Here is a 13,389-nt window from a genome sequence, read left to right as displayed (position 1 = left end):
GAGCAGACAAGCTAGCCAGGATGTTTGCACTAAGCACAGTTAATATGTTATATTCTGAAACATTTCACACACTACTACATGTATTAAGTTAATACGATTTAATAATGCAGTACAAGAATTTGAGGTTCATAATGCACTTGAGAGTTTTAGCTAGCTGACATGTTAGGTTGCTAAAGGCTAAAGCTACACGGCTAAAGCTAAAATGCAATGCTACATACTGCAATGCTACATACTGTACACCACCTAGTATTATTTAAGCATCTAAGACATAATAGTGATTACACTAATTAGACTTACTATTTAGTATGGTTGACTTAAGTGTGGGACACAGTTAAAATAGTGGATATTGTTAAAGTTTAATCATAGCTGTAATGTAAAGACGGATCTTTAGCTTTAATTCATTGGACTGTATTATATTTCCTTGGGCAGGATGGTGGCTAATCTGGTAACATACGTGCCCTGGGTTCAATCAGTGCCTCTGATTATTGAATGTGTTGGTTTTCGGTTTCCTTGCACATTACATGGAGGCAAACAGGCTGTTCTAGATTGTCCTGCAATGGATTAATACACTGTATATGGTGTATTCCTGTTGTGTCCAATGTTTTTGCGTGTAGCAGGACCCACTACGACCCCTGCGAAATTAATGAGTGCATTAGCATTAATACGTAAATGCACTTACTGAATCAAATGCATTTTATTTTCAAATTTAATGATGTTAACATCTCACTGTGAGACTACTGCCATGTGAGTTACAGATTTTTAAATACCATTGCATAATCCTGGTGGTCGGAAACAGATTTTCTCCACCCAACTAAATTCGAACCAGATGTCTTTGCTTACCTCATGACATCTGGAAATTGAGGCTACATAGGATTTGAATATCTTTAGTGGTTATCAGACTTGACTGGTCTGTTCCTCAATTATAAAAAATAATAAATATCTAACAACATATATATTTTATGCTTATATTTAATTTATGAGACAAGTTGGACATTTGTTGCATTTGGACATACATCTAAAGAAGAAACACAAGTGGTGCCAAGCATTCTAAAGGAAAATGTAACTTCTCTAAGGACCAAAAAAACACACTTCCTCTTGATAACACATAACAGCTGCTTCCTCGCCTTTATTTTGGGTGCCTAACCAAGACACTGACAGCAATTCTGGACTGGTGAACATGTCGTTAAAGGGAAACAGTATAAAATGATGTACAATCTTTATAAAAAATCTGTACAGACCACCACTGGTGATAGGTCATCCCAAAGAGTGAAATTACCTTTAATGTGGCACTATCGTAGGATGCAGGATACAACTGCCCTGTATGATCTGCCTCAGTCAGTTGTCTAGGAGCAACAGCTGCTTAGCCACAAGCCAGTAGCCAAAAAGCCCTAGCATAAAATGGTATGTCAGCACCAGCAGCACTCACCAGAGAGTCCCAAGCTGCTTTTGGTGGCAACATTTAAAAAAAAAGAGCGTTTTGCATTTTTATAGCACCCGGTCTCAATTGTGATTCTCATTTTGCATCTGGAGTATAGCAGGATCAACTCTATATTAATATCTATAATTCCGGATGTGATGTTTTATGTTTACAAAGGTTTGTTCATATTTTAATGTGTAGAAACAATATGGCCAATATCCAGAAAAAATCCAGTAAGGATACAAGACAAATTTCCCATTGTCCATTCTCTCTCTGACTACACGGTGGCAGAGGCCGGAAGACAGGTGGCACGTACTCACTCACTACTGAAAAAATATGACCAACCACTCATGCGTATTTGAGAAAGATAAATGACGTGCTTGCTATTCCAGGCAGGCACGTCTTTCTATTGTTCCATTTTTAAAAGTCTTCCTGGTGTGGTGAAGAAATCATTAAGCAATGTTTTCAGATAAGACTGGACTGTGGATCCTTTTAATTAAGGAAATTCCAGTCTGACTTTCCCTGGATCACAACTTCACAAACTATGTCTGAACTATCCCCAGCAGATGGATGAAGGGCTAACACGTGCTTCCTCCGAGACTCTCTGAGACTCCTAAAAGTAGTCAACCTACTCTAAGGCTACTGCAATGTCAAGTGTTGATAAGCAGCCAAAAGAAAGCAAAGCACTGCCAGTCAGATTTTAAGTCCTGGACACAAGATGGCTTTTGACCCCATAGTCAATTAGCTTCCAGGTCCTGACCACAGAATAGCTTATAGCCTAGAGACACAGGTAATAAGCTTCCAGGCATTGGCCATTAGATGTCTTGGGGCCCACAGAGCCAGTTGGGTTTTAGGTTCTGAACACAGGATGGCTTGGGGCTCAAAGCCTTCGAACAAACGACCTTTAGAAGATAGAGTGCTCATGACTGAAGCGTTAAGGCTATATTTTGCTAAATTTGAACAAACTCAACTTCGAACAAACTACCTGACTTTTAAAAAAATTTAAGAAGAGAGCTTTAATATCTAAAAGGAGAGATAAGTGTTCACAAACAAGCTGCTTCACCAGCTGAAGACATAATAAATCTATCAGCTAAAATATACAAATCAAAAAGTATTTTATGGTGGTCCTGGCATCAAGTATGCAACCTTGACCAGACACCACTTGTAGGCAAATCTTAGACGTTCATCTCTGTGCTTTTTTCAGAGGTAAAGTTTTGTATGGGGTGTAGGAACAATGTTTTTAGGTCATCCAGCAGTTCTGTGACTGCTGACATTTCACAGACCTAGTTACATAAACCTTCACTTGTGGATTATTGAAGGTGTTTGCTTTCCATTCAAGAACTTTGGGAAGCTTTATTACCTTTACCCTGATGGTTACTTGTCGGGTAAAAGTCTCCTGTCCAATATCAATGACTTTTAAATTTTATTTTTCATTATTGGCAGCATTATAATTGGTTATTTTTTATGTAACCTTTATAGGTAGGTATTGAAGTGGATGTATGCAATGGAAGTATGTTAAATGAAAACGATGGTTGAATGCTTGTTTTCCCGTTAGTGTATCTAAACTATTCCGGTCTATTTCAACAGAACAAACACGAAGCACTGACTGTGACAAACAGCATCCACATTACCATTTAACCTACTTTCTTATCTCAGTTTCAGTTTATTAAGTGTTAACCTGCCTCACAGTTTCACGTCTACATGTATTCTCGTTTCTTGTTTGCACAACCTTGTTGATTAAATTGTTTCCAATAAGTGAATAAAGTAAATTTCAAGGGACTTTCCGTTCCTTCCCATACAAATGACTCTAAAGAGAGAAAGTAGAACAGGAAGCTACAGTAATGCTTGTGGTGTTGAGGAAAGTTATTGCTAACCTGTTCAGATTCCATTCATTTGTTGAGACATGTTCAGTTCAACCAACCACTAATTTGACATCATGTTAAAATCGAAAGCAAGCGCTGTTGTAGCTTAAACGGTTAAACAGGTATGAGGAGCTGCACCCTTTCGAAAAACATTTAGTCAACAATGCTAGTAGTTTTCTGAGACAGGTATTGATTTATTTATAATCCGGAAAACATGGCGGTTATACAGATGTCAGCCAAAGTTGGCTTTGTCATATCATTAAAATCATTGTAATCACTGTACTGTATTGTGGCCTCAAGCCTAATAAAAATCAGATCATTGGTTTTAGTTATCTAAGTTCCACAAACTTAAGATGTCACGACCCAGGACCTGCATTTTTTGAAGTGCCAACAAGTAGCCAAAAAGAAAAAAGAAGAAAAACTTTTTAACCTCAAAATCTACCTGCTGATTTGTACCTACCATGAGGATGTGAACTTGACACACTTCCCAAAAAAGGTTCCCATCAAAGCAGCCATTATTTGGTAAGAAATTTACACCTATTACAGTAGAAATACACAAATATTTCCCCTTTATGGCCAACCATATTTGGACACCTTTTCTCAAGTGTTTTAGCCTGTTAACCATCGTATAAATTCCAACTTGTTGCCAAGCTTTGTAAAAGATATTTACCTATTCCATGAGAGCCCTGTGCCCCTGTGCAAAGCTAGGTCAATGAAGATTCGGTTCAGTGAGACTGATGTTCAGGAATGTCTCACAAAGCCCTGACCTCAACCTCAACAAACACCTTTGCAGTGGGTTACAAGCCAGCCATTCTCATTCATCATCAATACCTGACCTCACAATTGCTCTTTTGACTAAATGACTGAATGGGCACAAATTCAGACTGACACAAGCACAGATCTTACAGAGTGGAGGCTGTTAAAGAGGATATGGGTGCAATGTCTTAGTCAGGTGTCCACATACTTCTACACTAAGGTGTATCTTATGAGCTGATGAGTGAATATGGTGTTCTATATGATACGGGTGTTTGGTTAACCTGACAGTCCTGTAGATTTGGACCCCTGATCTGGACTGTTTATTGGTAAAGCAGTGTCAACTTGCTGTTCAGAAACATCACACAGAGCCCTGACCTCAAACTCAACCTCAACAAACACCTTTGATATGGGTTACGAGCCAGCCATTCTCATTCATCATCAATACCTGACCTCACAATTGCTCTTTTGACTGAATGGGCACAAATTCCCATTGACACAAGCACAAATCTTGCAGAGTGGGGGCTGTTAAAGAGGATATGGGTGCAATGTCTTAGTCAGGTGTCCACATACTTCTAACACTAAGGTGTATCTTACGAGCTGAAGGGTGAATATGGTGTTCTATATGATGTGAGAGACTGTTTATTGGTAAAGACGTTCAACAACAATGTCAAGGTACTGTTTAGAAACATCACACAGAGCCCTGATCTCAACCTCAACCTCAACAAACACCTTTGCAATGGGTTACAAGCCAGGCATTCTCATTCATCATCAGTGACTGACCTCACAATTGCTCTTGTGACTGAATGGGCACAAATTCCCACTGACACTGACACAAATCTTGACACAGAGCATATGGGAGCAATGTCTTAGTCAGGTGTCCACATAGTGAAGATGGTGTTCTCTATGGTGTGAGAACATGGTAAACCTGAGGTGACATTGCTGTAGATTTAAGCCCCCTGATTAGGACTGTTTATTAATAAATACGTTAATCGTTCATCGACAATGTCAACGTGCTGGTCAGAAACCCAGTACCTGCTCCACCCCGTCACATCCGCAGCAGTTAATCGTGATCGCACCAGCAAACCTGGTGGAACCAGTACAAACAGTGAAAGATCCGCTCACTCACCCTTGTACTGCAGCGAGTGTCCGGTGAGGATCTGGATCGTCCCCGAAATAGTCTCTCCTGGACTGTAAACCACTTTATTATGGCTGAATGTGATGTTGAATTCCTGTAGTTTGCCCATGGTGCTGGTTCGGTAGCGGCCGGATCAGCACGGTTCCCCGGGAGAAGCGCCTTCACGCTCGGTACAGCAGAGCGGCCTGGCTCGCATGACGTCACATTTGCGGCTCCCTCTCTGTCTCTCCACCCTACTTACTGACGTCATCACGAACAGGCGTGCGTGGACTTCACTATGCAGCATTATTTATGTACGTTTAAATAACTCCATTCAGAAAAACACACCAGCATTTTTAGTCCTTTCTCTATTTAGCACCTCTACATGTTAAGAAAAAAATCATTCATCTTTGTTTTTGTTGTTTGACATACGTCATAAAGCTTAAAGTATGTTTACAGCCTTTCTAATTATTCAGTTCAGGTGTTTCAGCAATTTGGGACCATTCCTGTCTCAGCATGTTCCATAAAGGCATAAAGAACCCTCACTATAACCCTAAGAAAAACCTTTGGTATAAATTGGAATGTCGCTTATTCATGTGTCCTTTGATGATGTGGCACATCCCGGTACAGTTTGCACACTTCCAGCCCCATATCATGATGCTCCCACCACTATACTTCACAGTGGCAATAGTGCACTTGATATTGTTCACACAACTACTTATGTACTTGAATTATAGTTGAATTATTCAAACTATAATTCTTAAATAATTAATTAAAACTAAAATAAATAATTAAATACTTACCTACTCAATATTTTTAACGTACCTTGAGCCTTTTACTTACTTAATATATAATCTATCTATCTAGCTAGCTAGCTAGCTAACTAACAAACTAACTATTACTAACTCTAACTATTTCCACTCCAGTCATCACAAGTTGAATTATTGAGTTCTATAAGAAATTCTATTTTTGTTTTATCTGACAAATGTTCTGATTTTTTTCAATGCATGTGAGCAAATTTGTAGCAAGGGAGACACCTACCTACTCCAACCCCAATTGGTACAGGTGCAATACATAAACCCCATGATAAATTCTTAACTGCCAATTCAGTTTCCTAAAGGCACTTTTCATTCCCTCAGGGCACTGATGTCTGCAGTTTATCTCCAGCTGGCCTGTCTCATAAACTTTATGTTCATTTGGAAGACAGTGGAAAACAGATGTAACAGAACATGACATTTACGTCATCCGTAGGCATTTACAATAGTGATGAATAACTACAAGCTCTTGCACTAGTTTCTTCTTTGAGCAGACAGGAGAAGATTATAAATTATAAGGTTATGAATGTTAAATGTAAAAATACAGAAACATTATAGCATGGGAGTTTGCTGTTTGCAGGTAGTTTCAATCAATCAAAAATCTCTGTATGTTCTTCAGATATTTCTATGATATTTGAATAGTAAAGTTCAAATTCTTTAACGTTTTAACTTAGGGTTAGAGACACTATATTATATGTCACACTTTCAAGTTAAGTACTGTATAAAGGTTCCTGATAGTCTACAGAAAAAACAAACAAAAAAAACCACATAATTTTTTAACCTTTTTAAAAACTTGGCTAGGTCACAACCCAACCTGACTATGTGGTTCAAAGTTGGTCAGGAGGCTGAAGTAGACCACTTCAATTGGGACGCTCCCTTGATATTTTATATATTAAATTGTTGTAACTGTTAAAAACAAAGAGGAGGGCGGCTAGGTGGCTAAGTGAGTAGCCCTGTCATCTCACAGCAAGAAGGTCCTGGGTCCGATCCCCAGGTGGGGTGGTCCGGGTCCTTTCTGTGTGGAGTTTGCATGTTCTCCCCGTGTCCGCGTGGGTTTCCTCCGGGTGCTCCGGTTTCCTCCCACAGTCCAAAGACATGCAAGTGAGGTGAATTGGAGATACAAAATTGTCTATGGCTGTGTTCGATATAACTCTGTGAACTGATGAACATTGTGTTATGAGTAACTATCGTTTCTGTCATGAATGTAACCAAAAGTGTAAAACATGACCTTAAAATCCTAATAAACAAACAAACAAACAAAAACAAAGAGGAAAAAAAACCATTGAAACAAAATACCACAAAATTCAACTACCTCAAAGGATTTAAGAGCTAAAACATTTCTGACTCGAGCCCAAGAGTAGCCCAAAAGCCAAACCACCATCGTGTCAAACACTTGTATATGCTGCCACCTTGTGAAACATGTTGTAAGATTAAGTACGATTAAAAAAAAAAAAAAAAACTTTAACTTAAATATCGATCTTTAATCTTTATTATTTCTAATAACCTTTATTGATTTATTTTGTGTAACCATTTAGTCAGGATAAAGCTTGAGTATACACCAGCTACACCGGGCATGTTTTGGAAGGTTAAAAAAACATAAACAAAGCACAAGTTAGCCAAAGACTAAGGTTAATAATTCATGCCTTTTTTTGGCTGATAACGTATCATTTTAATTCTGATATGTTGGTAAAACACCAAGAAAACCCTCTGTGAGATTAAAACTGTGCTACAGTTACACTTCAATTCTGAACAACAATAATCATGGTTGCTGCATGGCTATGCTAGATTCTGACGCTAAGTAGTGACCTTTTGCTGGTTTAATGCTAGATTGAGCTGCTAAGTGAAAACAGGTTTGTGCATGGTTTTAAGGTTCTAAAATCCACAGAGATTCAGTAACAAAGTAAAACGAATATTTAGCTTATATTATATATAGTACAAGTTTTAGCCTTTTACAGTGTATTTTAATTATATATTTTATTGAAAACAGTACACACAAAATGTAATGTTTCAATTCATTGTTCTATTTAATTGTTCTTTGATTATATAAGGTAATTCTAAACTCAATAGCTTAAACATTTTTCAATGACATATCATTTCAATATATCACACCTGTATATCACACCTGTATCTCACACCTGTATCTCACACCTGTATATCACACGTGTATCACACCTGTATATCACATCGGTGTATCACACATGTATATCACACCTGTGTATCACACCTGTGTATCACACCTGTGTATCACACCTGTATATCACACATGTATAGCACACATGTGTATCACACCTGTGTTATCACACCTGTGTATCACACCTGTATCTCACACCTGTATATCACACATGTGTATCACACCTGTATATCACATCGGTATATCACACCTGTGTATCACACCTGTGTATCACACCTGTAGAAAATTGGGGACAGGGGTATGTTTAATCCCAAACAATCACATTTGCTTTTTAAAACATTTAGCTACTGTTTGACAATTGAAGACACCAACTGTGGTAACAGGAATTCTTCACAATTTACCACACCTTTTTAATTTATGTTTTTTTGCGACAAAGAAGTTTATGTTCCAATTATCCAATCAACTTTTTGTCTTCAATTGTATGTATCTTTTTAAATTACAAAATAAATTAATTAATGCATAACATTTAAGAGTGTACATTAAAATATGATTTGCATCTAAGATCTCATATATGTAACACCTTGTTTATCAATGTAACTGACATGACATTGAGTTTTACTCAAATTCATTAATATCAAGCTCGCACAAGACGTCTACCTCCTCTCCCTCTTCCATTAGGCAGGTCTGAGCGATCGCACCAGTCACAGCGTATGGATCACAGTTGGCAGCAGGGCGGCGGTCCTCCAAATAGCCACATTTGTTCTGGTCCACTTGGATGGGAATTCGAATGCTGGTACCACGATTACTCACTGCAGCTGTAAACTCATGAATCTTGGAGGTCTCAAAGAGGCCAGTGAGTCTTCTTTTGTTGTCCTGACCTCCGTGAGGATCAGAGATTCGAATGTGCTGGATATGGTGCATACGTAGTTTCTCAATGGCTTTCTCAATATGTCTGGTGTATCAGAGTAAAGAAGAAAGATACATGATATTGTATTAGGTTACAGTAGCTTTAGAATGATTGGCACCCTTAGTGGGTTATTCCTTTCATCTTATATTGGAAATAGGACAAATATACCTTGCATTTAGTACATTTTGCATACTGCATTTGCTAAAAAACAACACTAAGTCATCTCCTGAAGTGCTTGATTATAATGAACAATACAGCATGTAATCTAGGAGCAAACCGTGTTAAATGTTTGTGCATTTGATGGAAATGTGCTTACTCTATTCCTCCTTCAGCTCTGGTGGCCTCAGTGCTGAAGTTGGTGTGGCAGCCTGCTCCATTCCAGTTGCCTGACATGGGTTTGGGGTCCAAAGAGGCAACCACGCCAAAGTCTTCACACACACGATGCAGCAGGAAACGTGCCATCCACAGGTGATCTCCAATCTCAACACCTTCACATGGACCTACCTGGAATTCCCACTGTAAAATATGACAAAACAATTGAAATGCTCTGAGCTTAAACCTACACCCCATGTTTTTTCCTCTTATTGTTTTACTTATGCTCTTTACATCATCGCTGTCATGAAAATATTGATGGAAAAAGTATTCAGACACCACTTATTAATAACAGTAGTACACTGTTGCAAAGCTGTTGCTTGTGCTGCTGTCTGGTCAAAGTGCCAACACTATGGAATAGTGTTTATAAGAGGGCTGGGTGCTTAAAAAAAAAAAAAAAAAAAAAAAAAAAAAAAGCCCATGCTGGGAATTACCTGAGAGGGCATGACTTCTCCATTGGCACCAAAGATGTTGATACCTGCATACAGGCAAGCTTTATAGTGACACTCCATAATTTCCCTGCCATAGGCCCTGTCTGCACCCACAGCACAGTAATACGGACCTGAGACAGAGAGACAAAGAGACAAATTAAATATTTTATCTGTAATGATAAGTAGTATTTGAGACAGTGTTTATGTCTTAACATACAGTATATAATATAGGCAAAGGTATGTAGGCACCGATATAATATTGAGTTCCAGCCTGACTGTTCCACTGTGCATGAAGTAAGATCCATAAAGTTGGAAGAACTCCAGAAACCTGCCCTGACCTCAGAGCCATCAAACACCTTTAGGATGAATCTGAGTGTTGCTTGTGCCTAAAGTCACTAATGGCCATATTAATATTTGTGCAATTAATATGTGTCCACATACTTTTGGCCATATGGTATATATGGACAAAGACCTAGAACCGAGTTTCTAAATGAATATGCTCACACAATATTTCTCACCCTGTGGTTTAGGGTAGCCGTTTGATGGCCAGGCATATGGATGTCCATTTGTTCCCATCAGTGTATATTCCTGCTCTATTCCAAACAATGGATGAAACTCCTTCACTTTCTCCATGATCTTTTTACAGGTGTGTCGATGGTTAGTATCTATATTGGAAAGCAGATCAAAACCGATATCAGTAATCAATATCAACCATAAATGATGTAGCTTATCTTTAAGGATCATACAATAGGATGCTGCCCATTAATCAATGTCAGTCATAGACATTTAAAACATATCAGGTCACATCAATCATTTTTCTTGCCATTTTCATGCCAGATCCAGCATTTCATTGCATGCCACTGAGCATAGTAGGTTGTTAGTTAATGAAAAGTATCACACAGTACAAATTCTTGGAACCTCAGTAAGTTTCTCCATTTATTCCTAGTTTAATTTGTCACAATTTGTATGCATTTGTATAAAAATGTACACAGCATATTACTTTTTAAAACTAAATGTGCAAAATTTTTCACTGACACACCTTAAAATGTTGTAGAAAGCCATCATATATAATTTCTGTATGTACCTGCAGGTTTGCGATCTTGATTGAGAACTTCACACAGCACCAGTTTGTTGGGATCCAGAGTGAAGGGATCTCTGAATATACATACTGGCTCAAGGATCATGTCGCTGTTTGCAGTCTGGGCCTGGTTTGTGCTGGAGCCATCAAAATTCCACTCCGGAATATCTACAAGGCAGTTTACACAAATATTACCCACCAACAATTGAATAAAGTGTATTAAAGATCAAGTTTCTTTTCTGTCAATGTTTTTTAGTTACTGCATATTTGTCAAATGGAATGATTCAAATATATTTATGTGATACCTTCTATGCTGCTGGGTTCAGACCCCAGGGTTCGAGTCTTGCAGCGCAGGCCTTCTCCAGAACCATCAATCCATACATATGTAACCTGACAGAGTCCGCCCTGAGGAAGGTTGAGGTAGTGAGAGCAAACTACCTTACTCAACTGAGAGTTGGCAGGCATGGTAGATGACCTGGAAGAACCTACAACAGCTAAAGCAGATTGGAATTGAGGTTATTTAAAAAAAAAAAAAAGAAGAAGAATATTAATTACATTAGGCATAATGACCAATGACCAAAGAATTCCAAGTAACCACTGTTGGACCCCTGAGCAAGGCCCTTAATGGAATATGGAATATAATTTCCATTGCCTAGTCTGAGGCTAAGTCTTCTTTGTAATTCAAGCTTCAAGAATTGACAATTAATTCTTCAAAAACTAGATTCAGTTCAAGTGTATAAAATCTAGGTGGTGATAAAGTCCAAGCTTTTAGATTAAAGTCTTTAGATATTGAGATGTGGGCTGGTATACAGACTTAAATAGGATAGTCCATAAACCTGTTGTAAAAATCTGGTTACTTACCCACGTCTGATTGAAACATTAAATTAAATTATCAAGTATTAAGATGTAATAATGTTAAGTAAACATCACTGATACACATAGAGGTACTTACTAAGGAAGAACAATAGTGTGAATTTGGATTCTCTTTCTTGTTGGCTCCACTCCAATGACTTGGCGAGACCTGATTGAAGTCCTTTATCCTGCATTTATATGTTGAATGATGCAAGAAAAAACACCTACTGCAGGTTAATTAGAGCTTGGTTGGGTGTTTTTGGCACATGGGATTTGGGCGCAATGGTATAACACCATCAAAGCTATTGTTTTTGAACTAATTCTAGGGTGCATTGTTTTGTTAGATACCTGACTGGATCAGTTATATACAGAACATACTGTATAATGTCTATTCTTACATCATTGAAAAATAGTGTTGTTTTCCTTGAAATGTACACACATTTATATAAAGATTCAAAGAATACGAATTCTTCAGGGATCTCCACTCACTGATGCATGACCATCAGCTGAAAAACAAATGACTTCAATTTGCTGAGGCGAGTTATCCACAGTACCCAGGACATAATTACATGCTCAACTGAGAGTGACTGAAGCTGATGAGAGAGCTAGTTCTAATGGACACCATCTATGCCTCAGAGGGTCAGAACTGTTCATTAAGTCATTTAACAAGCAATAAGTAATCTTAGAAATGCTGACTGAGAATTCAGCAATAGTAAAGGCAGCAAAGCTCTTTCAAGTGAACCAGTGATCACTCAACTCAGTCAAAGGATAAACTAAATCTATAGCCACATAGAGACCTGCCTTAGTTTGGTGTCAAGAAACTTCAGTGGTGTCCAGTGGAGCCCTGACCTCAACTCTATTGAACACCTGAATGAACACATGGATTGGAATAGTAAATAGGACTATTAAGATGTTTTCTTGTCCATTATCATTGCCTGACCTCAAATAATCATATGCTCTATAACTAAAAAGGCACAAATCCCCACAGAAATGCTTCCAAGAAGAGTGATGGCTATTAGGACAAATTACATTTAAATAGGTCGTCAAAAAGGGTACCTTTTTGTTTTTGTTATCAGCAAGCAAAATGTTTAATCTTGTTTCTGGAAGCATAGTCATACAGAATTTGTACTAACTAAGCTGATTCAAAATGTAATTATTGCCTCAGATTTTGGATGTTTTTGTGTTGGTTAAATTAGTCCTGAAATAATGACATCTTATTGGAAAATAAGGTTGGACAGACAAGTTTTATGTGACAGACTTTTACCAATTTGTTGTTGAAGTCTTAAAAATGCATTATGATATCCCACAAGGTTCTGTCTTAGGCCACTTATTGTTCTTTATTTACCATTAAATATTTAATTCTGCACTGATAATACATTACACAGTTATAGCAGGCAAAGTGGACAATTGTTTTTACTTATTTTGCTTAATAAAGACTTGCAAAATTTTATTTTGCAGCATCTGATGCCGCCAGCAAACCGATGTTGCTACTTCATGCTCTAACAAGTCACAGATGTACATTTATTTATGCTCATAATTCTGCTGCACCATGACTGATCCAGATCCAAACATGACTGATTTAGGTCTATTCATGTAAAATAACTACATTAACTTCTAATGTCCTCATAATGTCTCATCATTCCAGCTTTAGAGA

General features: G+C 37.9%; 2 protein-coding genes across 2 annotated transcripts in view; both read right to left on the bottom strand.

Annotated features, from left to right (window-relative positions):
- The window catches only part of arrdc1b (arrestin domain containing 1b), a 37,878-nt gene extending 32,530 nt beyond the window's left edge, over window positions 1-5,348 (bottom strand). Inside the window, exon 1 of the mRNA XM_063011720.1 lies at window positions 5,162-5,348. Coding sequence (XP_062867790.1) covers window positions 5,162-5,279 — 118 coding nt within the window. The 5' untranslated portion in view covers window positions 5,280-5,348. The remainder of the gene's footprint in view (window positions 1-5,161) is intronic.
- A 2,621-nt stretch (window positions 5,349-7,969) lies between these two features.
- Window positions 7,970-11,348, bottom strand: LOC134330831 (glutamine synthetase-like). The gene is made up of 6 exons (XM_063012099.1): window positions 11,189-11,348; window positions 10,890-11,051; window positions 10,324-10,470; window positions 9,809-9,936; window positions 9,319-9,518; window positions 7,970-9,047 (listed from the first exon to the last, which is right to left on the bottom strand). Exons 1-6 carry the CDS (start codon window positions 11,346-11,348, stop codon window positions 8,711-8,713), a joined length of 1,134 nt encoding a protein of 377 aa, XP_062868169.1. The 3' UTR covers window positions 7,970-8,710.
- Window positions 11,349-13,389: the final 2,041 nt, after the last annotated feature.

The sequence above is a fragment of the Trichomycterus rosablanca genome, chromosome 16 (assembly GCF_030014385.1).
Source record: "Trichomycterus rosablanca isolate fTriRos1 chromosome 16, fTriRos1.hap1, whole genome shotgun sequence".
Classification (NCBI taxonomy): Eukaryota; Metazoa; Chordata; class Actinopteri; order Siluriformes; family Trichomycteridae; genus Trichomycterus; species Trichomycterus rosablanca.
Note: the sequence above shows the minus strand (reverse complement) of the source record. Positions and strands in the feature narration are given on the sequence as shown.

What these genes read in the sequence shown, in the direction of transcription:
- LOC134330831 (XM_063012099.1), bottom strand. Translation starts at nt 11,348, where the DNA reads ATGCCTGCCAACTCTCAGTTGAGTAAGGTAGTTTGCTCTCACTACCTC. An exon ending in TCAAGATCGCAAACCTGCAG is followed by an intron (nt 10,471 to 10,889) that starts GTACATACAGAA and finishes TTTCCAATATAG; the next exon opens with ATACTAACCATCGACACACC. An exon ending in GAGAAGTCATGCCCTCTCAG is followed by an intron (nt 9,519 to 9,808) that starts GTAATTCCCAGC and finishes CATATTTTACAG; the next exon opens with TGGGAATTCCAGGTAGGTCC.